The sequence below is a fragment of the Colobus angolensis genome, unplaced genomic scaffold, assembly GCF_000951035.1.
Source record: "Colobus angolensis palliatus isolate OR3802 unplaced genomic scaffold, Cang.pa_1.0 Scaffold131, whole genome shotgun sequence".
Lineage (NCBI taxonomy): Eukaryota > Metazoa > Chordata > Mammalia > Primates > Cercopithecidae > Colobus > Colobus angolensis.
Genome location: NW_012114364.1, coordinates 6,703,830 through 6,730,696, shown reverse-complemented (window position 1 = coordinate 6,730,696; position 26,867 = coordinate 6,703,830). Strand labels below are relative to the sequence as shown.

The following is a 26,867-nucleotide window of genomic DNA, read 5'->3' as shown; positions in this document are numbered from 1 at the left end:
ACATTATTACCAGAAAAAAAAGAAAAGATAAAGACGACTAGAGGTCTGGTGAGACATGTAAAAGAAAGAATCTGGACAACTATCAGTTTGATCATATTTGGTGGTTATTTTCCTAAAATAAATAAATACATAATTTAAAGAAATGTGCTATTACACTTTGACCTTCACTATCCTTATAGTTTGAGTTCACTAAAAAAATTTGTTCTCCTAAGTTAGAGCTTCAGCTTGGAGTTTGCAACAGCCTCCTAGGACTTTGTTTTATGCATAAAGTTATTATCCCCTTTTGTATCAGGTCTGTTGTAAATGTTCATTATAATCACTGCTGCTTAATTTAGCAGATGGTTGGAACTGTACAATTCTTCTCAGAGGAATTAAATATGGTTATGTCATTTCCCAAGTTGACTTAAAAGAAGTAATTTGAGATCAAGTAATGTTTCAGTTTCAGTATTAGTTCAGAATCATTGCCATAAATGCTTTCTTTTCTCTACTTCTATAATTTTGAATATCTGTGATGAACTGGGTTGGTCTTCCAATTTTTTAGCTCTTGATGTCCTTCAATAAAGAAATAAAGATGAATAAATCATTGTACCCAAATCCCATGTTTTGCCACATAATTCTTCAGGAGTCCCCAAAGAGGTTTTCCTATTATATTTGCACAGCACTGTTTCTCATCTGTTGTCAGTCAATACAATAGAAATTATTTCTTACACCAAACTGCTGGTACATATTAATTCCACCTGCAATGACAACTTCGCACTAATCTCAAGATATCAGTGATCAAATGTAATTAACAAGAAACAGAGAAGTTGCATCTAAAAAAATTCTCAGAATCTCCTACCTACTCGGAATACCATCTATGTCTTTTGTTCAATGGATTATTCAATTGGCTAAGAATGGTTTTAGTAGGCTCATGCATTTTGAAAGACAAGAAACTAAAAAGAGATTGTTCATAGTTCCAGATCTGTCTCTAAGTAACAGGGTCACTTCTCTTCACCCTGGGGGCTCTTCTAAAAAGGTTGTTTTCCTAAACCAAGATTTCACTATTCATAAGGGCTCATTCTTATATGTTATTCAACCTCTTTCAACTTCCAATTTCTATGCCCTGCAACCTCCTACTGTTCGGGTTGAACTTACTTTGGACACTGCAGGAAGCAAAGGGAGGGTAATATTTGAGGGTATGAGATGGTTGATTTAGTCAGGAAAGCTCATTATTATGCCTCTTTTTTTTTTTTTTTTTGTATTTAGAAGCTTTCTTCTGAGGGGGTAAAGGATCTTAATTTCAAATAGGAAGTAAGCTTTGCAATTCCCCTGTGAAACTGGAAAGTTATATGAAAACCGACAGACATCTTTTAGAGGATATTGGGATTATAATGCAAAGTAGTTAGGAAATCTGGGTCTGTATATGTGTCTGCCACTGGCTAGTACTTTAGGTCCCTGTATTTTAGTATCCTCTTCAAAACCACAAATTATGGCCATGAAGATGAATAGAATAATATGGTTATATATATAATATAATATACCTGGAGGTTCTCTATAAATTATGAAAATAGTGTTTGTGTACAAGGTTTTTTTTTTTTTTAATTAGGTTCTTAAGACATTTAGAACACCAATTTGTGAGGATAAATTCCATTCATCAGGGAAAGCACAGATCGCAGGTAGCCCTGGAGCTGAGGAATGGCTTTGATTTTTGATAAAATTTGTGAGTCTACAGCTTTCTGATCAATCTTGTGATGCTCTGTAATCTCATATGTCTCTTTTTCTGTGTCAAAGATTTCAACTTCCTGGTGTCTTGGCTTCTGCAGCTTCTTCTTGAAGTAAGCATCAATAAGATGTTTTGGGATTTTTACATTGCTGATATCAATTTTGGTTGAGGTGGCAATGACAAATTTCTGGTGTGTTTTTCGTAGAGGAACTCGATTGTGGACCAGAGGTACAGTCACAAGTAATAAGCCACTAGCCAGCTGCTTCAGGAAAACCGCTCTCCTGTCCCTGTGGTGTCCAGTGAGGATGATCAGAATGGTCCCTGGGGTGATGCTGGCTTGCAGTTTTCTCACGTGCTGACAGAAGGGTTTTTTGCCATGGCTTAACAGCTTTTGAGGCACATCTTCAGTTGGATATTATCTAGGCATTTTGCGAAGTTAAACCACCCGGGTACTGCCATTCTTGTCACCACCAACTGGTTTGTAACAGTTGCAAGAACCTTCTCCTTTTTCTTTTTAACCTTGGATTTGGGGCTGAGTACTTCCTCTTTCCATGGTCTTTCTGGAATACATCGCAGATCGGGAATACCTGCCAATTCCTCTGACAAGGACAGGATTGCGGTTGCAATGGGGCTTTCCTTCTTGGGTTTTTTAGCCTTGAGGTTACCCTTTTTCACCTTGCCACCAGCATCAGCCTTCTTGGCTTCGAGTTTCTTGTCCTTAGTATCCGGTTTCTTAACTTCTTCACCCGCCATCTTGCAAGATGGGAAAAAGAACTGTGTACAAGGCATTTTTACATTGTTATTGTCAGTAACCTCTCCCTTCTCTTCAGGAAGGTTGAGAAAGGAGTGACAAGATGCCATCTGCAGGGATTCTTCTGCCCTGCCTCAGGCTATTTTCACCATATCGTTTCCCACCTTGGCACTCCCTTCCCCAAAGCCCCTGCAAAGAGATAAAAGAACAGATGTACGCTGCTCCCTCTGCAAGGTCAGCTAAAAGCCTTGTATCCCAATCATCGTGATGGCAGCTACCATGATTGTGATACGTGTTAGCTAAGCCTGGCTGAAGTAGTTATGCAACTGGCTACACAAGGCAAAAGTTCTCTGAGCCTGGCAGGAAGCATAAGTGTGAGTCAGATAAACTTTTTTTTTTTTTTTTTGAGACAGAATCTCGCTCTGTCGCCCAGGCTGGAGTGCGGTGGCCGGATCTCGGCTCACTGCAAGCTCCGCCTCCCGGGTTTACGCCATGCTCCTGCCTCAGCCTCCCAAGTTGCTGGGACTACAGACGCCCGCCACCTCGCCCTGCTAGTTTTTTTGTATTTTTTAGTAGAGACGGGGTTTCACCGTGTTAGCCAGGATGGTCTCGATCTCCTGACCTCGTGATCTGCCCGTCTCGGCCTCCCAAAGTGCTGGGATTATAGGCTTGAGCCACCGCGCCCGGCCAAAGTCATTTTCTAATCACCATGTATCTGCTTATCTATAAATAGTTGAATCCTGGGCAGTTACTTAATTCTTGCAATTCTTGTAATCTTGGTTTCCATCTGCTAAATTTGAAAGAATGGAACTGCCTTTCAGGATATTAAAGATTAAGTGAGAAAACATAGTGAAGTTTCTGCCATAGTTTTGATTACTTACTAGGTCATCAGTAAAAGGTGATTCCTGCCTCTATCCCATCCCCAATTCTTCTTCTACCCTTTGGCAGCAGCCAAGAATCTATCAGGATCATCCATGACAGACTCCACCCACACAGAAACAGCACTCGCCTACCACTCCCACAAAAACAACATGTCCCCTAGAAAAAGTTTTCTGCGTTTCTTCCTATAAACTTCAAAGAGACTAATTTGAAAAGTCATCTTTTTTCATACTCTCTTGTAAATATTCTCTTGTGATCCAATGTAACTTCCAATTCATTTCTTATTAGAATTATTATTGTGTTTTGCAAAACAGAATGAGGGGGGAGAGAGAGTTAGAGAGAGTTTATGTACTTTTCCTTTACACTGTAGTATTTTGGTTTAAGTGTTTGTCTTAATCTACGTTTCATATGAAACCAAGGCAAAGGTTTTCATCTGTAGTTTATTCTTTTAAAAGGATTTACAAACTTTTATAGTCAGTTTTGCTGTCGATTTGCATTTCTTTTACTTGGATTCCCTAGTGGTTTTGCCAAATATATAGTCAGTTACGTGATTCAGAGATATATGCTTCTAGCAAACTCTGATAAAAGAGTAACGCTTATTGAAACTTCACATGAAAAATGAGTCACTTCAAAGAATAAGAATTTTTGGACTACATGAGACTTTAAAGATCACTTACCTCAACACTTTATTTTTAAACGACTACCATTATAGAATATTTTGAAATGTCATGGAGTTCTGCTAAGTGCTCCAGATACATTATATGTTTAATTTCCACATTATCTACATTTAACAGTGGAAAAAAAAATGAAGATCTGTTTTCCGAGGTCAAGGGTTGGAGGAGGACCTAGAGATTGCTGATACTTAGCTTTGGCTCTTAGCACTAAGTAACGATGTGTTGTTTTATGTAAGAGGAAGCTGAGAAGAAGGACTCCTAATTGGTTTGAAAAGAATGATGCAGCTGTATAGTGACGGGACTGGAATGCGACAGCTGCGCTGACATAAACCCAGTTTAGTCTTCATTTTAACTTTATTGCATAGTAATAGATTGTAAGATAGGCTTCTGTTATATTTTAATTGAGGCTTGTCACATAACATTGAGGAATTAGTTGCTTCCATTACCTTCATTTGCCCCCGCATTTTTAACCACTGCATGGCTGGATCCAGCTTCTGATTCAGGGCCCTTTTTTCTCACTTTTGATTTCACCTCTAGCGCTTAGACTTAATGGCCTACTATGGTTGTTTCTTTGAGCTTGAGTCCTCCCAGTTTTCCCAGGCCTAGGCTGAGGCACACCACTGGAGTCTTTGCCTCTTCCTCCTTCAAGGCTCATTTCTCTCCTGGTTCCAGGTCTCAAACTCCTACTTTCTGTCCATTGAAAAACAGCTCAAGATAAAACTGTTCTCCCTGTTTCATCAGACATATTCCCCCATGGCGGTGATAGTTTTATCCCTGTCTTTCCATCGTCACATTGCTTCCTCCTGGCATTAACATAACACAATATAAAACTTTTAAAATCCACGAAGTCAGAGGATCAAGAATGTGGTCATAAAATAAAAGTCTTAAAATAAAAGTCTTGTTTATATAAGCAATAACTTTAACATGCATACAATAGACATGGCTAAGCACTCGATGACTCTATATAAGAGACCATCTTGAATTCGTAGAGAACACTGCTAAAACTACTACCCATAGACTTACAGAATGCCTTATCTGCTGTCACGGTATTCCACACAGCATAGCTTGGATCTTTTATAGCAAAATAAGTGTGGCAAATGGCCTATGCTCATAGAATTCACTGTTATTACCACGTCCCCCAGCATCATGAAGCAGCTAGCTTGATAGAACGGTGGAATAGGTTTTTGAAGACTCAGTTACAGTGACAGCTTGGTGGCAATACCTTGCAGGGCTGGGGCAAGGTTCTTCTGAAGGCTATATATGTGCAAATTCAGCATCCAATATGATATATGGTGATGCTTATCTACAGCCAAGATTTACAGGTCCAGAAATCAAGGGTTGGAAAACAGAGTTGCCACATTCATTATTGATTCGTTATTACTCGTAAAAACCCACTAGCAATTTTTTTTCTTCCTGTTCCCACGACCTTATGCTCTGCTAGCCTAGTTCCAAAGGGAGGAAGGTTTCCATCAAGAGACACAACAATGATTCCATTACTGGAAGCTAAGATGGCCATCCGGCCACTTCAGTCTTCTCATGCCTCTGAATCAACAGACAAACAAGGGAGCTACTGTGCCAGACTGGAACTATACCATTGGCTCTCTTGGGTCTCCAGTTTGCCAACTGCAGACCTCTTGTGATTTCTTAGCCTCTATAATTGCCAATTCCTTATAACAAATACACACACACACACACACACACACACACACACTAGAAATACATACATACATATACACACAGACTCATGCAAAAACACCCACACACACATCTTATTGGTTGTTTCTCTGGAGAACTCGGACAAATACACCTGTTTAACATTCAGTCACTTCAATTATATAATTTTTGTTACACCATTTATGATCTGACTACCTGTGCCTTACATATAAGGATAATGGTAATAGCTATTATTATTATGTACTATAATAATTATAAAACCATCCACAACAATAGTAATAATCATACTCAACCCTTGGTTTAAACTTAAAATATTCCAGGCATTGTTTTAAGTACTTTACGTATATTAATGCATGCAATCCTAATAACCACTCTGAGTTAGATATTATTATTCCAATTCATTTATAAGGAAACTGAGACACAGAACGGTTATGTAACATACTGAGAAGTACACAGTATCTGCTGCAGCCAGAAATTGAAACCCAGTGGAATGACCCTTGACTTTCTCTCCTCCAATATGCAAACTGTATCTTACCTTATTCTGCTTTGGAATCCCATAATGGAGGGCAATTGTTTTCTTCATATTGTATTCCCTGCACCTAATGCATCAGAGAAGCAGCTTGAAAGTATGGTAGTAAATATCCTGGAATTACGCACTTGAATATGGACAGAGATCCAACTCTATCACTTTTAGCTGTGTAATCTTGTGCAAGTTACTTAACTTCTCTGTGCATCAGGTTTTTCATCTCTGAAATGGGAATGACAGAGTACTGTGAAGATTAATTAAGTCAATATATATAAAGTGCTTAGAATTCTATCTTAGAATTTAGGAAGAATTCAGTAAATGCTTGCTTTTGTTATGATACTGGTTTTATTCATCACTTTATCCCCATCACCTAGAGAAAGGCATATACTGAGCACTCAATAAATGTCTAATAAATTAACAAATATATTTGTTGTCTTCCACATTGTATTCTTTTATATGACAACTGCCTTCTTTCCTTCACCATCTATAATATCTGGGGCACTATGCTAGATGCTAGTGACACAGATGGGTAACACATGGTTGATGTCCATAAGGCATCCACAGTTGAGTGCATAATCTAACATAATATCTAAATATAGTGTAATGAGTGTGATACCATCATGACCTAAACATTATGGGAGAACAGAGGATGGGACATCTAACTTGAGTGGAGAGGATGTAGGAGGAACAATGTAGATGTCCTTCTGCCATGAGCTATTTATAGTAACAAAGAGAACTAGACTGTTCTCATAGCCATTCCCCCAAACATCAAAATAATGCTGCTGGGGATACTAGGTTTTTTACTGATAAGCAAATTCAAGTGTGGCTTTGGCTATGAAGATATGAGATGGCTACCTAATCACTGTTTAGTGAAAGAATATCAGGATGGGTCCTCTGGCCCCCACAACTCTCTTTATAAATATTAAGAACAAATAGGTTGTGCCTAAAGGAAAGAAAGAGGAGGTAAGGTGAGTAAAGAAGACATTAGCCTGTAAGTGACTCAATGCGTGCCCACTGAAGAATGTCTTACAGAGAGGAGGGTTAATTTTTCTCACATAAGAGGAAGTCTGGAAGTAAGCACGTATTGGCCTTGGTTCAGCTGCTCAACAATCCTATCAGGGACTAAGTTACTTACCCCTCCTGGTGCTGGCTTTTATTTTTATATTCATCACCCCATGGTTGCAAGATGGCTGTTCTGACATCCAGATTTTACTTTCAAATTCAAGGCCGGAAAGGGAGTTAAGATGCCAGCCTTATATGAAGAAAGCCAAGCTTTTCCAGAATTCCTTCTGGCAGACCTCTGCTTGTGTTTCACTGTCACATGGGCACTGCCAGCTGGATTGGAGCCTGGAAAAGAAAGATACAAGAGTATCACAATTGGCCTAGACCAGGGGTTGACAAACTTTTTTTGGTAACAGGCTAGATAGTAAATATTGTAAGCTTTGCAGACCATATGGCCAGTCTCTGTTGTAATCACCCAATCTTGCCATTGTAGCACAAAAGCGGCCATAGTCAATACGTTAAAGACTGAGTGTGGCTGTGTTCTTATAAATTTTATGGACAATTAAATTTAATATAACTTTCACATATGATGAAATATTCCTCTTTTGATTTTTTTCAACCATTTAGCAATGTACAAACCAACCTTGCTCATAAATGGTGGGCCTGGTTTAGCCTACAAGCCCATAGTTTGCCAACCTCTGGCTTGGACTAATGACAACCCATTGACTGGATCTGGGCAAAGTGCTATTGCATGTGGTGTTTCAGCAATTATCTGTAGGAGAGAAATGAATAGTAGATAGGCAATTAATTTTCAGTAAAGGGTAGTTTAATTTTCTACATGAAGTAAGACTTTTATATCGTATTTTGTATATGATCAGGGCATAATATTTTAATTCATTTCTCCTCCCTGCATTTTAATATAGAATCTTTTCTTATTCAAAGGCCTTTCTTTGCTGCCACATTAGAACACCTTATATTCCAACTCTGGTTTTCAGGTAATTAATTATTAGGAAAGTCTTTTGGAGGTGTAGGTATTTTTCAATCAACATGTGATTGATCAACTCTTATTGTCAAACTTTAAAAGAAAGCTAGAGAGCAGGCACGGTGGCTCATACCTGTAATCCCGGCACTTTGGGAGGCTGAGATGGGTAGATCACTTGAGGCCAGGAGTTTGAGACCAGCCTGGTCAACATGGCAAAACTCCATCTCTATTAAAACTACAAAAATTAGGCATAGTGGCACACATTTGTAATCTCAGCTACTCGGGAGGCTGAGGCACGAGAATCACTCAAACCCAGGAGGCCAAGGCTGCAGTGAACCAAGATCGCACCACTTCATTTCAGTCTGCGTGACAGAGCGAGACTATCTAAAAAAAAAAAAAGAAAAAAAAAGGAAAAGAAAACGTTGGAAAGCCTTAAAATTAAGAATTAGAAACTCCATTCAAGCATTCAAGTTTCATAAATGTTTCACAGTTTTCTTCCTGGGCTTCCAGAGGTGACAGAAATGCAAATAAAACCTTAGCATAGATAAAGAATTTTTGCATTCTGCTTTGGTCCAACCTCATTATATATTCTTCACTTACAAGAGAAAAAAAAAATAGATTTGAGCAAGCAAAAACAGGTTCCCTCTTTATACATTTAATTACAAAGGCAATTTCCTTTATAGCCTACTTACAGGAATACCTCTTAGCATGTTGCCAGCAGTATCACAACTTGTTTATTCAAAGGTTATGTGTGAATGAGAGCTTTTTGATATTAATCAAGTAATTTGCTAGTGTTTCTGGTAAAAGGAAAATGTTAGCTTTATCCTGAAAAATGAAACAGCCCATTAATCAAGTTCACTCTATTGAAGACAATTTTGGGGAGAGAGAGGGCAAACAGACCCTTCAGATAAGAAATTCCTAAACTGATGGAGCTTTTAATAGGGTTTGGCATGGACTTCTGAACAGAAGGTGGTTAAGTAAACCGACTTTATTCACCTCACAATTTACATATATCAGGTATTTATGAATTCAAAGGTTACTGTTTCTGATTAATTGACCTCTCCCGCCACCTACCAAATGCGCCAAATTCAAGAGCAAAATTCTTGCATAGGGGCTACTTTATTGGTGTTCATCCATTATTTCCAGTAAAGTTAAAAAGTTTCAATAGAGTATGTATGTTCTTAAACATCTGTCTCTTTTTTTTTTGTTACCACAGCAGCATACTCTTTGTAGGTTTAAGTCTCAGTTTCCATCAATCAGAATTAAATACTGCAGTAGAAGGCATTTAAAGCTATTTGTATAAATGCAGCTGAATAGTATAAGGTTGCAAGATAAGGGATATGAAAAATAACTCATTTTGAGAAATACAATGCATAAGAAGGGAGTCTTTTTTCTAGTATGATGAATTGCAAAAATCCATTAGCCAAACACCAATGAGTAATTAAGTTTTATGAGCCAGGCTATATATGAATTTGTTTTTTGAGAGAAATAGAAAGACATGTTTCACAATATTGCCTCTTATTTCTCCAATTCATCTGCAGACTTTATTGTTATTAAAATAACAATTAAAACATTGCCATGATGGAATTTTTAATCCTAAAGAAATGGTCAAATATTTAAAAAAACTCTAGGTAACAATCATTTTTGAACATTTCAATGCATCTTTACAAGACCAAGTAGTACAGAAAAAACAGACATGTTAACAGCGAACGTCAAAGTCACCTATGAAGAGAAGAATTGTCTTTGATAAGAGGAATCTTATACTCAAATGCCTCTGGAGGTCAGGTAGAAGCAGGGGTATTCGGGAGAGTGACAAATGCGAGATTTAAGTCCCATCTAAATGGAATAGCAGCTAGTCCGCTAACTCTCACTGTTGCCATGCAGAGACGTGCCCCCCCGCCACCGCCATTGCCAGATATTTTGTATGTTAAGAAAATCTAGAAACTCAGATTAAAAAACCAAACCAACCAGCCAAACAAAAAACCCTCCAGAGTCCTAAATGTATGCTTACATTTTTAAAAACATGTGCAGAGGCTACATCTACTCTGTAGGCTGCAGGTTTTTTTTTTTTTTTTTTTTTTTTTTGAGACGGAGTCTCGCTCTGTCGCCCGGGCTGGAGTGCAGTGGCCGGATCTCAGCTCACTGCAAGCTCCGCCTCCCGGGTTCACGCCATTCTCCTGCCTCAGCCTCCGGAGTAGCTGGGACTACAGGCGCCCGCCACCTCGCCCGGCTAGATTTTTGTATTTTTTAGTAGAGACGGGGTTTCACCGTGTTAGCCAGGATGGTCTCGATCTCCTGACCTCGTGATCCACCCGTCTCGGCCTTCCAAAGTGCTGGGATTACAGGCACGAGGCCCCGCCCCCGGCCGGCTGCAGGTTTTTTAACTCTGCTTCAGGAAAACACTTGGAAAATCACTTTCTGTATAGTAGGACGGGTCTGGAGACCTTTGCATAAGAAGGTAATAGCAGTTTTGAGATTGAACTGAGCATGGGAGAGAACCCTGTCTTCTAGGGGCATAAAACCCATGGCAATGGGCAACCAGTGGGAAATTCTCGTTGGCAGCTAGAGAAATATCAAGAACCGGTTTGTTCAATATTCAATTTAAGTTGTCTAATTAATACCACTCTGCCACTATAAACCCTTAATGTCGGCCTGTGCCAGTGATTTCAGGGAAATCAGAAAAGAGTCTCTGTTATTCAGTTGGTGAATGGAAGAATACAAAGAAAAAGCCAGAAGAGATCATTAGAAGAAGAAACTCAAGAGCTTCAGAATGCAAGAGCCTGATACTCACCAAAACTGGAAAATAGTACCAGGCATCCTATAGAAACATGGAACGGCCTAAAGTCAGGCTGAGCTCCGCTGATACCTAGATTGCAAGAGAAAGCTTCAATAGGTACATTTTAAACAGAAGCAATTTAAACTCCTAAGACTGGTAAACAAAAGTAAGGTGATTGGACAGAAGCGAAATAATTTTTGTGAGCACATGTATCCTTACATTAGAGTGACACTCTCCTCCTTCCTCAACCCTCTCACCCTATACAGATGTAGTTGGAAACAGTCTCCAGTTAGGAATAAAAGTTTTTCAAATGGTAACACTTTTGCATCATATCTGAACTTGAAAGGCTAAGGGACTAAGAAAGGAGGCAGGACTCCTCTAATGTATTGATCATGCTCATACCCCTCCATACTGCTCTAGGTTTAGATCAAAGCTGTAAGATTAGGAGACAGATGTGTTTTCATACTGAATGTAATCTTGGACAAGTCATACAGTCATTCTGAGCTTCTGAATCCTCATCTGGAGCTTGATTTGAGAATTAATGTGTTTCTCCTGTCTATTTTGGCAGATTGTTTTAAAGAGGTAAATAGAAAAGATATGAAACCCTTTGAGAACTGTAAAATACTCTGCATGTAAAAAATATAATTACAACAGAAAAACATTTCCTTGAGAGCGAAGGAATGAAATCATTAAAACCCTATTCATTCAGATTTATATTTATGGGAAGGGCCCCACTGCGCTGAAATTCCAAGGAGCAAGTTGAATGAAGTTGCCATGTTAGGGGATAAAATGTCACCTGAGGGGCTAAAGCCAAAAAAGAAAGCTGATATAATTGGAGTCTTCCAGTGGGGTATTCATCCAGTATTCAGAATTACCGAGTGTGTTCCTTCCTATATTCAATAATCTATATTGTTTGATCATTGGCTAATGTCCCCAAGACAAAATACATTTAAAACCAAGATATTTAAAGGTCAACTTGGTAATTTTTCTTATCTGGAAAATGAAGAAGTACAAAGCTACATTTGTGTTATCTCCTCTTTCTCCAAGTGGTATTTCTTTCCTAGAATAAGGACAGAAAAGTACCCTATATAAAGAGTTGATTTGGTGAATCACAGCAGCAGCTTGATTGCGGCAGCATAGGACAATGTGAAAGGAAATGTGCCAAGATATTTATAACAGTATCTTAAGAAATGTCTGCCTTCATCTCCTCTGACCCTTGCTTGTCTGGATCTAAATCATTCACCCAAGGACAAAGGGTTGATGACACTTTATTTCCTCTTTTAATCAAGACATTTCACATTATGTCTCATTCCTTATAATGACTTTCTCTCCTGGAGGATCAAGATACTAAAGATTGATACTTAAGATTGATTTAGCTATGGACTTCCCAGGCATGCAGGTTTTTTTTTTTTAATGTGTTTGTGTGTGTGCACATGTACATATAACAGAGAAAGTGGACAAAGTTGATGAAAGGGAATCAAATAGATTAGCTAATAATCATAAACACTAGGAGGAAATGTATTTACTGTTACACTGCAATAGAAAAGTGACATGCTGTTAATATTTTACAATTATTCTCTGGCCTATAAAGAGTTTTCATTTAGCTAGTATGCTCCAAAAAACTTTAATTTTACAAAAAAATAGCCTAAAAAAATAGTTTATTTCATCATGAAGGATCACATCTGACTTGTTATGTCTGGTGGGATCTTGCACATTGCACCAGTCTGCAATAGGCAAATGAAACTTGGACCACTGATGCATCACAGACAAGTCAGAAGATATACCCAAGCAGTGTTTTGGATCTTTGGAAATGGTTTAATATATCTTATTGCTTCTATGTTCCACTTTTACTTAGACTAGCTTTGTTTGGTTAGGTATGACTCATAAATCTGTCCTAAAATTACGATTTTCTGACTTAAACCAGGGACCCCATATGAACTTAATTGGAGCTCTGTTTTCCCTCTGCTCTAAAGAAGAGATGATTTCACAAGTTCTGGTTAGTACTGGGCTTTGCAGGATACAACCTGCAGCTATTACCTCAACATTTTATGTGTTACATTGGCTCTTCTGTGAATGAGTAAGATTAGCCATATCAATTAACTGCCCTAAGCTACACCTTCCTCATTTGTATGATGCCTAGACCAAATCTGTGTTTTCTCTTGCTCTCTAATATTGTGATTGATTTCTAAGAGTTTATCACTTTTTGGCTACTTGAGAAATAGTAACAGATTAACTCATCCTCATCATCACTCAAAAAGCAAAAATTTGAAATAGGAGTTCAAACAATAATTGGTTCTATAAACAGCAGTGAGAACAAATTAACCAAGAAACTTCCTTAACTAATTTTATAGGAAAATATATGCTTTGCTGGTATAATTACATTTTAGAAATATCACTAACAGGGTAATGGGTAATGATGATAAATATCATCAAGGGGTTCTAATAAAACAAAACGTTATACTCTTCCATAGCATATAATGCAAAATCATAACATTTTAATAGCATGTAGTAACATCAAAATATTTATTGGCATAGGACAGTTTTTTAAAAATATACTCTGAAACATAATTCCAGTGAAATTTCCCAAATTATCATTAATATACTACATGGCAAAGGCACATTTATAGAATAGTAAGTTATCATTGTAAAGAAAGCATAAAATGTCCACAGACATTCAGCATAACAACATATTTAAAATAGCACAAAAAAAATGAAAAAAAAACCTACTGAGATTACTAATTGGCTCTACTTACTTAATAAGTTGTCTTCAGAATGAAAAAGCTAATTGTGGTTCGAGTCAATATGGCCAGTACATGCTAAATGAAATCAGAAAAAGGGCCCACATTAAAATGAAAGGTAATCACTATTTCCACACCCTACACACATACACTTGCCCCCTCATCCCTCATCAATTCTGATTTTCTGGTATTAAATTGTCTTTTATACTATATGAGAGAAATATCCAGTTGTAAAAAAGACACTAAATTGCTTGATTTCTCCCTCAATACATTTTTCAAAACTTTTGTTGTAGTCTCTAGTTGTTCAATGATATTGCCAAGAGAAAGGACTCAGGGTTTATTTTATTTTGAGTCTACTAGGATGGAAAGGAAAGAGACATGATAGAAAACTATTAGAAAAAGTGTTTCTACAATACCGAGCTATTACTCGAAACATAGCACTCTATTCACTCTATCTGACTAGAGAAAGGTTGATAGCTTTGCCTTGAATAAGTGATAAACCTGTCAATCCAAAAAAGGTAGGAGAAAAATTAAATCTATTTCCTATCAGAACAGATAGCTAGTTCTAGTCTAGACTTCAAATCGGTTGCACATTTTTCCAGCCTCTCCTGTGGTTGTATTATTCACTCACTTGTTGCACTTTCTTTTCCAATACAGAGACCCTATCTTGGTAGATTATTGGGCAACCAAAAAGAATAGACAGTCTCAAACTGTTCTAATCAAATCCTCTACCTCTCCAACAAAAGCTTAATAATTATTAAGGACAATTAACAGTCAATTTTCCATGCGTCTATCCCTTCTCTCTCCACCTTGCCTCTCTCCTTTTGGGAACCTCCAGAAACTTTTCCCAAATACCATTTTAGATACTATATTAACTTAGATTCCTATAGGTATTTTTTAATGACCCCACCACATTGTCTCATACATTTATAACTTTCTCATTTGATCCAAGAATTTTCTAGCTAAAAAAGTAGTTAGTATATCTCTCCACTCTTTGGAAGCAGACAATTAAATAGCACAATAAAATCATAGAGCAGCTGTAAGAAGTTGGGGGAAGGTTTTGGGAAATGTAGAAGAAAAACTTCACAGGAATTTCAAGTTAACAAGAAATTTAAACCCAGCAGTCCTCCAAGGAGAAAAAAAAAAAAAAAAAAAAATCTCAAATCTCTACAGAACAACAACAACAAAAGGCCAGTATGTGGTGAAGTGGCAGATGGAATGAAAGTTGACTCTTAAGGCCTCTCTGATTGCATCCTGCAGGAAGACCACCCAAAATGACACAGCAAGTTAAAAGTCTTAATACACATGCATCTTTCTCTACTGCAAAACTAAGCATAATAGCACAATTGCATTACCATTCAGCTTGCTCTAGCTTTACAGTGTGTAATAGTTCCAATGCATAAGCCATTTTTTGTAGCAATGCCCTTTTATTAAAATTAGTTGAGTTTTGAATAGTAGGAAGCACATTCTATAGTAATGAAAATATTTAAATTGAGAAATCATATTACAAAGGTACATAAAAATAAATTGAAATTATCCTAATTCTGAGATTGTTTATGGAAACCCAATTCCTTTCCTTGTAATAGAAAGAACAGCCAAGACTTAGAGGTATTTTCTTTCTTTTTACTGGAAAAACATACTATGTGAAAAACTGGTATCACTCAGGTGAAAATACTAAATCAGCAAATCCCCAAATCTTAACTGTTTTAGAAAGTGACTTTAAAAAATCATATCTCATAAGCACATGACAGATAGAATTTTCATTTACGATATATTTTAGGGTCTTCTACTCAACAATGTGCTGGGCTGGAGAATAAAGTTCCCCCAAAAAATATGGTTCCTGCCTTCATTGATTTCCAAGTACAGTGACATGATCGTCTGCAGAGAGAGAGGTAGAGAATGGGATTTGTGGAAAGGAAGGCGCTAGAGAACTGCCAAGAGGGTTGATACCCAGACCTCTGGTTCAATGACTGAGTGCCCACATGACCCAGGACACATCATCAGACAACGTGGGGACAGGCTTGCTGCTTGCTAGCTTAGTGACATTGGGTAGGTTGTTTCATACCTCTGAGTCTCAGTTTCCTTATTTGTAAAAGTGGAAAATAACCTCACACATCCATAGGATGTTTAACATAAAAGTCCTCACAGCTAACTTTTATCCCATAATAGAGGAAACAGGCAATATATAATCACGTGACATAACAATTTTAGTAAGACTGCTGAATTCTCTGTCACTTTGCACTATGTCTAGGACCTTATAACTGACTCCTGAATGCGCTGCACCCACATTTCTCAGCAGAATAGGGTGTGCTTACATCCCAGACCAGAACTAGAGATTCAGTGTCTTCTAAATATGGCCATTTTTACCAAACAACCTGCTGAAGCCAGAAACTTACACATTTGCCCTTCTTGGATTATTTCACAGCATCTTTTCCCTTAGTTCATCAACCAAAGAAAACAAAACAAACTTTGTCATCTTTTCTAAATATGGTAAACCGGATGATATTGGCAATGCTTACTTGCTTTACAGTAACTTTTAAAAACGATGATTATTAATTATATGTTAACTACAATGTGTCTCTATTCCATGCTCAACCTCTACTCTTTTTAACCTCTTACCTAGTTCCGTTAAAATTCCAGAGTTTAAGTGTTGTTGCTGTAGAAGATTTAAAAACGGCTTACACAATATATTTCTTATCAATGCTTTATTGTTGAAAACAAAATTGAAATTCTCTGGCACATAAAACAATTATTTCTACAAAAGGAAAGCCTACAAATCTTGATAATTTATACAAATAACAGTTTCTCAAAAAATAAAATTTTAATTTAGTAAACTTGTCTTGTGCTCTATATTTTTAGCACTGTCTGCAATAATCCACCATAAATCCCTGAGCGGAGATATTTTTTGATCATGTTTTAACGCCCACCCCCCACCCCAACCCTCCCCTCGAAGTTGGTCAGTTACTAAGTCCAGCCCTGTAGTGAAAAGGGTCAGGGACATTTAGTTATTAGTGATCCGTGCATTTTATGACACAGGCCCAATTATTAACGCTACTTGGGAACTGGTGTCACAAGAAGTGCCTCAACTGTGCATTCAGTGAACCTATTAAGAACCAGGTCTTTGAAAGGAAGAACAACAACAATAAAAAGATAAAATGTTAAGACTAGAAAGTCATCATAGGTCAATAACTATTTAAATAAATACAAATGTTAGACACTGAAGTAATCTCTATAGCCTTATATTAAATTTCTTTTTTTTTTTTGCAATTGCCAATGCACTAAAAGATGAATAATACACTTCAACCCACTATTTTGGTTTGACCATGGGTTTGTTGTTAAATATCATTCTGAAAACACAATGATTTAGTTATAATTTACTTTTGGCCCTTCAATGAAATGTTTACAAAATAATATATATATTACAGAAGGGCTTTCTTATTAATGCCATGAAAAACCTTTTTCACTAACACTTACCCTTCACACAAAAACACTAATGCCATAGGAACACTACTTTCAATTATTTATCCCACTGTATTCAGATACATAGAAAAACATAAAATATGGAGAAAACATAATATGATGTATTTGCATGTCCAGCTTCTTTTTAATGGAGAGGCTGATCATATATACATGGAGTGTGAAAGGGAAGGAGAAACAGGTAATTTTCAGTTGCAAACAACTGGCTTAATGCATCAAGTTTTGTTATTCTGCTATGGTAGAATAATAAATAAATAAATATGTAGGGTATAGTATAGCTGCTTTCTCTGTGAAGAAGTTGATAATGGACTAGTGTTTTATGAAGTTAATTTGTAGCGGAAAAGTTTGATTACAAGCCAAAAAATGTTCAATAATGTTGTTCTCTACCTAATTAATAGTCTTTTTCTTGTGAAATGATCATTGAAGTGGTTACTAACAGGTAATGAAATAAAATACCAAATTTGCTAGTGAGAAATGGTTTTCAACTGAGAAAAGCACTTGGCAGAAGACCTAGAAACACGCAGGCTAATGCTACACTCTATTGTAGCTTCAAATAAGTTGTTTTTGATGCCTTTTGAGAAGAGCAAAATAAGATGAAAATAATTGCTTGAACATTTATCAGCATTGCTGTTTAGGTACTTAATAGAAAGTGATTAACATTCGATACCTACCCTTTCCAAAATACAAAATCACTGGCAAGCATTATCATACACTCCTAAACCAGCAACATCTGAGAAGCACAAAACACCTTCCCTTTTGTCTAATAACCTGTTGGTTAGTTATTGGAACTGGAAGGCTTACAAACTTCCCTGTCCTTTATCTTTATGTAAGCTTGCACATTCTCCAGGAATACCCATTTTCCAAGTTAATTTCAAAAGAATTAATATGATGAATTGTACTGGGCAGTTTTGGGGAAAATATTGGTGATATTAAAATTAACAAAAAGCCTGCCTGACACATATAAGCCTCCCCAGTCCCTCACACAATTCGAGTGTGAAGTATGGTTAGCTCTACTCTCCATATCCTTTTCAGAACATAAAAAGCAAATGATGCCCAAAAAAATGAAGCCTCTGACATCCAAATCATAAAACATTATGTGCACTGGTCAAGAAACATAGCAGATTCTGACAGATCTTGACACAGTATTAATACAAAAAGAATGTTCTAAGCTTCAGAAATTGATAAGCAGGCTGTCCCAAAGAGGGAAGACAGCAGCGTAGGACAACCGGCGGCTCACTGGGACTCACACTACGCGTTTATCACTCCCTAGTAACACTTAACCCTAATCATTTGCCATGGCTGAATGGACACTCTGACTTCCTCTCACAGTGTTTAAGGAACAAGATAATTTTGAAATTAGCTCTCAGAAAATGAACAAAATCTGTGACTTATACACCCACCCCTCCCTTTTAAGAATGCCAAAAGATTCTGTTTTAAGTGCTCTGGTTTACAGTCTGTGGGTAACAATGACATCCTCCAGGAGGTTTCCGGCCTTCCCCTTTTTGGTGTTAACAGCTGTGCCTACAGTAAAGTGGATTCTTCCAGAAGTGGCAGTGACCTCTATGACCTCTGCCCTGGTCTTGAAGTCTAACACCAGCTCTTGTCATAGCACTGCTGGGAAGTTCTGTCTGCTAAGGAAGCCAGCTTTTAAAAATGGAGGAGGATGGGCTTCTGCCTCCTGTGTCAGGTCTTAGAAGTCTTTAAGCCTTGTTTTTCCATGATGTTCCACAGTTTGCGGAGATTGGACTGTGTGATGACATCGTCTGGCTTGAGCTGCAGGGCCCGCAGGTAGTTGGCCTCAGCCTTCTGCAGTCTGCCATTGAGGTGCAGAATGGCTCCCAGGTTCATCAGAGCAGCGGGATACTGCAACAAGAGAAAGGAAGGAAAACAATTAAGAGGCCATTTCAAACTTTTCTTCATGGAAAACAAAAATCTTCATCCACTTATGCAAATGATTCCCTTATGTCTAGAGGCATTTTATGAAAGCAATTTAGCAATTTATATAAACAGATAAAGATAACTAGGAAGATGGAAAGTTTTCAAACACCTGCTGTGTACTTTGTGCTTTAAAAAGGACACGCATCTAGAGAAAGAGTATTTTTTTCTTCAATGAGAAAGCATAGGTAACATATGAAGATCTAATAGCCTAATCAGATGGTAGTATTTGAGAAAAAAACGTTTAAAAGTGATACAATTTCAGATGGAAAGAATTTTTAAAAATTTCTGCTCAATGACAAGAAATAAAAAATAAGTGGGTAAAGTTGACAAATCTATATCCACTCATTATTTGTTTTCTCTTCTTAGCAATATCCGAGGCTTTTAATCAAAACAATTAAAATAAACCATGAAATTTTACTGATGTCTTTGGGTAAAAATCCTGAAAAAGATTAAAATGCAACCACTAAAGCCCTTCCCAAATCTGAGTAGTTCAACAAGATAAAAGTCTTTATTTTTAAAAGCCAAACAGTGTTTAACCTCTAATGATGAATGTTTACCATACAGGGAAGTAAAAAATCCAAATAGATAAAATATGGCAGAGAAAAATGAAACCTTTCTAAGAAAAATTTTATATTACTTATTAAAAATAGTTAAGTAATTCTCATAGAATTTTCAGTAATGCATAATAATGGCAATACAAAGCTATTGCATGGGGAAAAAGTGTTTTTTAAACGGCATGAGTTATGTTGCACTAGTTTAATACAAAGGTTTTCATCCCCAAATTCTCAGACATTAGTTAAAAACAGCAAAAGTCCTTCCTAAAGGAAAATATATTTTGCTTGCTCTTTATAAATAAAGGCTGTTCTGCTCCTGTCCCTGGAACATTCTGGCTAACAGCAGATAACATTTTGGCAGTTACACAAATGCATATTTCAAATATCAGATAAAGTGTTTATGCTATGATTATACTTTCATTTGATTGTGTCAACTATTAATTGTCCTTCAATTCTGTGCTACAGTCCAAAATAATTCATAGTTGTTTCTAAGATTTGGTATTTTCACAAGACATGTACTTTTCAGCTGAATTCCTGTGACTCTACACTTTACTGTAAAATTAATTATTTCTGAACCAAAAGCAAGGCTACAGGGGAGGGTGGAATAGCTTAGAATACATTGACTTGGGGGACTTGGATTTTTAAGAGATCTGGGTTTAAGTTCCTGTTCAACCACTGTCAATGACCTTGGTGAAATTCCCTAACACATCTGTGCCCTTCCTTCATTTCTGAAATACTGAAATAATATCAACTTCTTTGCATGCTGTTAGAAAGACACAATGAGAAAATTAAACAAATATACAGAGCAGAGTACAGGTATAAATTAGATACTCTACAAATATCACGATCACTTTTCCTTATCTCATTTTGCTTGAAGTCTGGCACATACATGTTTGTCATTTTTATGTTGTTGGGCAGTCTTTAAAATTTTGATTTCAATGGCTACATATGTCTCTGGATATATATACTAAAATTCCCTTAAGTCTTCAACTACTGGGCATTATTTTTAAAGTTTTCTATATTATTTTCTCTTTTACAAAAATAATGCTGCAAATATAAGCTATTCCTGACCTTCAGAAACCTTTTTGGTCAGGAATACTCCATACTTATCAAGAAAAATACAGATGGTCAATTTCTAATTTTAAACACCAATCCAAATAAACATAGCTCTAAATGACATGGGCAGTAAAAAGCTCCACAATGGAAACTGAAAATAACACCACCTACTCTGTCTTCCTAAGAGAACTTTGTTATTACACCACTGTTATTATCCTGAGTTCCTTGAAGCTTGGATACATTTCTGAATTATGTCTCCTCACAGAGCTTAGCACAACTATCAATAAACAGCCACTAAACTGATAGTGAAGAGTGCTCACAGCCTAAATTACTAAAGATGCTAAGTAGATACAATATTCAGCCTTCCTGCTATCCTGAGTGGGAAGAGTGGAAATAGGGAGGGAGAACCACTGTTGGAGACCATTCCTTACAGAAATGGAAGAGGCCCAGTGATGAGGTTGAGAGAAAACAGATGGCTCTGTGGGATAGTCATTATTTCTTGAATCATTTTATTACCAAAGTGTCTGCATCTATAGTGTCTGCATCTATTATTTCAACTCAAAGGGATTATTAAAAACACTCAGAGGTTACGGAGTCAGACTGCCTAGGTTCAAATACGAGCTCTACCACAGAGATGCGGGCACTTGAACAAGTTGGGTGAGGGCTCGTGATCTCAGCTTCCTTTACAAATGGGATGCCAGCATTTTGTTGCTGTAAATATCATATGAGAATACCCACATTATTGTCTTTTTCCTTTCCTTTTCCTTATCGTATCAAAAACACAAAGTAGAACTTCCTTGTTAGTGTGCCTGAACCACCACTGAATGTAAAAACTGAGGATTTCTGAACTGGCTTCATGTTTACTAGCTTTCTAGCCTTTTAAAGGTTAAACCTGTAAGAGGTAGATGTGAAAATGGATGGTAAAGTCGATCATGCCACATAAATAGACTTTACTATTACTACTAAATTGCAGCCTGAGGCTTCTCTGTCCTTCAAACACTTATGGAGTTACCTACCCACCACAGAATGATGAAACAAATTTTGTATTTTAATATTAGTCTAAGAAAACTCATCTAGGAAGTTAAATCTGTTCTGATGAATGAGTTCTACATGCTAATTGTAACGGGTTTTTTGTAATAACTTTAATTTTGCATATCCACACCAGTGTGTTACTCATTAAACAAAAATAATAATAGTTACCATGGGATAACAGCTCTCAGGTAAGCCCACATATACTCATTAATTGCTTCCCCTAATGACTAAAAATATATGGAAACTAAAAATATGCATATTTAAGAATACCATTCAATATATTTAAGCAGCTATACATGTCAGGTTCAGCTGTAACATTTTGGTGTGAATGTAAATGGCTATTTTAGTAAAATAAAATTTTTTATTTCAAAAACCTACAAATGTGCATTATGTAATGCTTAAAACGTCACAATAGCTTCTTACTTGAATGAAGGAAACATGGAATTTATACAGATATGCTAAAATGTGACATATGTAGTAAGTATCATCGCCCTAGATAACTGCTTTGAAAGTGTCAACGTTTATTCTGACATACAAAATTTCATGTGTTTATTAAACATTGATGAATAAGACTGGGTATAGATTCAACTTTTTACAACCTAGTTGTTTTCTCTCTTCAGACAGGTGCTTTCTCTTTTAAGCCTGTCATGTCTCTCCTCTACATCTGTGCTAGGGAAGTTTAATGGATGCCCACTGGATTGAATTCCTTCAGGTCTTCTAGCTGAGCACACAGATTATATAGCTCAGGGAGTTGCATCAGCATCACCTGGCAGCTTGACAGAAATGCAGAATTTCAGGCCCCGCCTATTGAATCAGAATTTGAATTTTAACAAGAACCCCAGCTGCCTCATATGCTCATTAAAATTTGAGAAGCACTGTTCTAAAGGTAATTTCTAGATCATAGATTATATCATTTCATAGCTTCTGGGATTACATTTCCTATGAAAGGTTATAATGCATAGAACAAAGTACGCCAGAGGATAGAACACCTATCCTCCCCCATAATAGAATTCTTCTCTTGGTCATTCAATTATTTAAGTCAGGAAATGTTCAAATAATCTTTTTTTTTTTTTTTTTAAGCAAAAGCCACAAATAACTAAATGTTATTAGACAAAAGGAGAAAGTATGAAAAGCCTTTTGATAACCAAATAAGCACACGTGAAGTTTTATAAACAGACTCAAAGTCTATCTAACTCTAATGCTACTGAAATGCAAAAATTTCAGGTAACTGGCTGTTTGATTACATGCTGGCGTCATTGCTCTCTGCCAGCTGTAGCTCACGGACTGGGGAAGAGAAACGCAATGACAACTGCTCAGGTCTTTCCCTATACACATGGTCTTTTATTAAAGACAACTGATGAAATTTTCAGTATGTTAACCAAAGCAGTCAGTAGCTTGCAGCCCAGTAACATGGGGCTCCTGGTTCTGTACAACAAATGACACCGTCTCCCACTTCACAGGCTAGAAAGGAGAACCGGACATTCCTTGTTTCCTTGAAGAGGACAGATGCTTTACATCAAAGGGGCTGACTGGCAGCCATACTGAAACAGAAAATGATACATTTTTTAAAGTCTCCAGGGAATTCTGACTTCTTTGTTATTTTACTGTGGTCTTTGGCTTATTTCTTCAACTGTGGAGGAAATACGCAAAATTTAAAATAATGGATGTATACTGTGGTGGGTGGAGCAAAGGCAAGAGGATGGAGGTCTGATTCTAGTTTAAGGCCCTTGAGACTCTCAAGGAATGTTGCTGAGCTCACAGGGTATCATGAACACACAGGACTGGAACACAAAATCATTGTTCTGGCCTAAGCTTATCATGTAGGATTGGAAAGAAAATGACAGAGGAGGAATAGTAAGACTATATGGTGATTTAGGGTTGGAAATCCGTGTTTCTATTGGGATCAGGAGTAATGTAGAACTCTGAATGGATGAACTGAGTGGGTCCCAGAAGAAAACAAAACAAAAGAGAAAAGGGTTTGGTTGAGATGTTCTAGTTAGTCAGGAGTTGGATACCCCTGCAGTAGTTGGGCTCTCTTGTACCCCACTGGTCCCTATGGCCATTTCTCTTTTATGAAGGATAATCAACAGGCAAGAGGAGTTATGAGAAAGTTGAAGACAGAGATAACAGACCAATATTTCTGATTGTTTAAATAAATTTGTTTCCATTCAAAGGATTTACTCATGTTGTTAAAATTATCCAGACTTGCAGATTTATTGTTATGTAAACTAAATAACTTTTTAAAAAGAGTGACTGAAGTTAGCCTTACCTAGTCATTACTCAATTAATATACAACACATCTTTGGGATATTTTCAAGATAAACTACCTTCAACTTTGCTTCTGAATATAATTTGCAAACTTAAATGAGTTTGCAGTCTGAACTTTTTGATGGATCCTCACTCTTTTTAAAGTAGCTATCAAATAACTTAATGAAGGCTGCATACTGGCATTCAACTGTATTTCAGTTGAAATTGCTTGCCCAATTGAATTTACTGAAGCAGCAACTGTACCATGATGCTTAAAAATGACTAGTATGAACATTTTAAGGAATATATTAATGAAAAGGCATTTATGCATACATTTAACGAATCTCTTTATAGTTATTTGTGCCTTATACATGGCAGATATTTAATAAATAATTACTAAAGTTTTTTTTCCTTTTCTTTTTGAGACAGAACCACACTCTTGCCCAGGATGGAGTGCAGGGGCGCGATCTCAGCTCACTGCAAGCTCCGCCTCCCAGGTTTCATACCATTCTCCTGCCTCAGCCTCCTGAGTACCTGGGACCACAGGCACAAGCCACCACGCCAGGCAAATTTTTTTTTTTTGTATTTTTAGTAGAGACGGAGTTTCACTGTGTTAGGCAGGATAAATTAAAGTTTTTAAGATAAACTGTTAAGCTTCAGGAAAAAAAAAAAAAAAAAGAATGTGAAATACCTTATTCCTTTCACTTTCAACATCACTCTCCTCCTTTGTTTCATTGGCATGCTTAATTTGATGCAAGCTAGAAAATACATAAATTACCCTGGATTCCTTGCCCCTCCACCCATATACATACTCACATCCAATTGTTAAGTCCTGATAACTTTACCACCAAATCGCTCTTCAATCTGTCTTTGAATTATATCCTACCCCTTTTTTCCAACTTGGTTCAGGCCCTTATCATCTTTTTCTGGATTACTTAAATAAAATAATTCTGACAGAAATAAAAGAATAAACGAATAGGTAGTTGTACAGCTTGATGGCTGATTGACAAAATGAATAAAGAAACATATGACTAAAGCCATATGCAGGTTTTTAATTATATTTTAGGCATAAAAAAATTTCACAGAATACAGCAAACATTGTATTCTTGCCTAGCCAACATAACTTTATAAATACAACTGGAGCCCCTAAATCTCTCTCCCTATCCTATTTCTGACCTTCTCCAGGAGAAAACTACAATCCTGATATGGGTACTTAACAGTCCAGTACACGTTTCACACTTTTACTATTTGTGTACCCATAGCAAATGTAAATATTATTTATAAGTTTTAATTTTATATATTAGGCATCACCCATCTTGGAACGCCATCTTGCCAAACACCTGTTTGAAACTTGAAATTTTGTTCAACATTTTATTTTTCAGACTTAGACATCCTGATATGTGTAAGATTTGTTCCTTCACATTAATTACACTGAATACCTTCCCTTAATGATGGAATACAGACTCTTTAAAAGAGGGCTGCCATCAATTCTTGTACATATGTCTACCTACACTTAGGGAAGAGTTTTTAGGAATAGAATTGTGGGATCACAGGAGATCTTTGACTTTGTTAGCTATTACCAAATTGCTTTTCAAAGTGGTTGTATCAAAATGCATTACTACCAACATATAACGGGGGTCCCTTTGTTTTATATCCTTAATAATACTTGGTATTGTCTAATTTTTAAAGTTTTCTTGAATTGAAAGTTGCAAAATAGTGTGAACTGGCTATCCCAAATCTGAAAATCTGCAATCTGAAATCCTTCAAAATCTAAAACTGTTGGAATGCAGACATAATGCTCAAATAAAATGCATTTCAAATTTCAGATTTTTGATTCTCAACTAGTAAAAGTATAGTGCAGATATTCCAAAATGTGACAAAGCTAAAATCTGAGACTGGGATTTCTGGTCCCAAATATTTTGGATAAGGAATACTCAATCTGTATCATTCTATGCACTTAATTTCTTTTCCCTGATTACTAGAGAGGCTAATAACATTTTCATAAGGTTGTAAGCTTTTTATATTTCCTCTTTGGTGACCCACCTGTTCTTAACATTTGTACAAAATAAGATAACGACGTAACATCGTACAAAATATCACCTACATGGCAATATTTGAAAGGTAGGAGCACAGAGCCCCAACCCCCTCAAAAGTGGTCTTAAATAGGACTGCCTGCCTTGTTGCTTCCCAACAGTGGGAACCAGATAGCCACTACTTCTAAAATGAAAAATCTGTTATAAACAAAATGGAGAATCTTTGATATAAGTTCACTCAAGGTAATGATAGAAATCTGGGCAGCCAGACAGTAGACCTCTGGGAGAGGCAGTGGGATCTCCATGGATGTCTCAACGTTAACCATGGGAAATCCTGGACGAATGTATAAGGGAGGACAGCAGCTCCTAGCTAACCAGCATGCAGAATAACCTTTATAGCCTTTCTGTATCCAGAATCCTTGTTTTCTTCTTAGTTCCTTTTCCAGGGACAACAAAAACATTTAAGATGAACAATATGTTTCATATTTTACCTCTCTTTACTACCGTCCATTTCTACTGGCACCATGTAAAATTTGGCATCTCATCCCACTCCTTTACTTCCATTAGCCTCCTATAATTCTCCCTATCTTCAGTTTCTTCTTATTCCAATCTATCTCCCGCCTAATATTTGTCTTTCTAAAATGCAAATCATGTTTCCAAGGTTCTGATTTATGCCTATAGAAAAGGATCCAAACTCTTCAGCCAGTACTAACAAGCCCCATTTTTAGCTGACATCCAAAACATTCTCTCAATGTACATTGTGCCTGAGCCACCTGAAACTTCTGTTTCTGTCATGGGCCCTTTTGAGCATTCGTTCCTTATTGTA

At 36.9% G+C, this 26,867-nt stretch overlaps 1 protein-coding gene and 1 pseudogene across 2 annotated transcripts in view; both read right to left on the bottom strand.

Annotated features, from left to right (window-relative positions):
- Positions 1-1,598: 1,598 nt before the first annotated feature.
- Positions 1,599-2,455, bottom strand: LOC105506100 (annotated as a pseudogene).
- Positions 2,456-16,392: 13,937 nt separating this feature from the next.
- TMTC2 (transmembrane and tetratricopeptide repeat containing 2) overlaps positions 16,393-26,867 on the bottom strand; it is a 460,161-nt gene continuing 449,686 nt past the window's right edge. Inside the window, exons 12-13 of one of the 2 annotated variants that reach the window (XM_011934134.1) lie at positions 18,857-19,044; positions 16,393-16,645 (exon numbers count right to left, since the gene is read on the bottom strand). In XM_011934134.1, coding sequence (XP_011789524.1) covers positions 18,865-19,044 — 180 coding nt within the window. In that variant the 3' untranslated portion in view covers positions 16,393-16,645; positions 18,857-18,864. Of the gene's footprint in view, positions 19,045-26,867 lie in introns of both variants that reach the window. The other variant, XM_011934133.1, reaches the window with a different exon arrangement.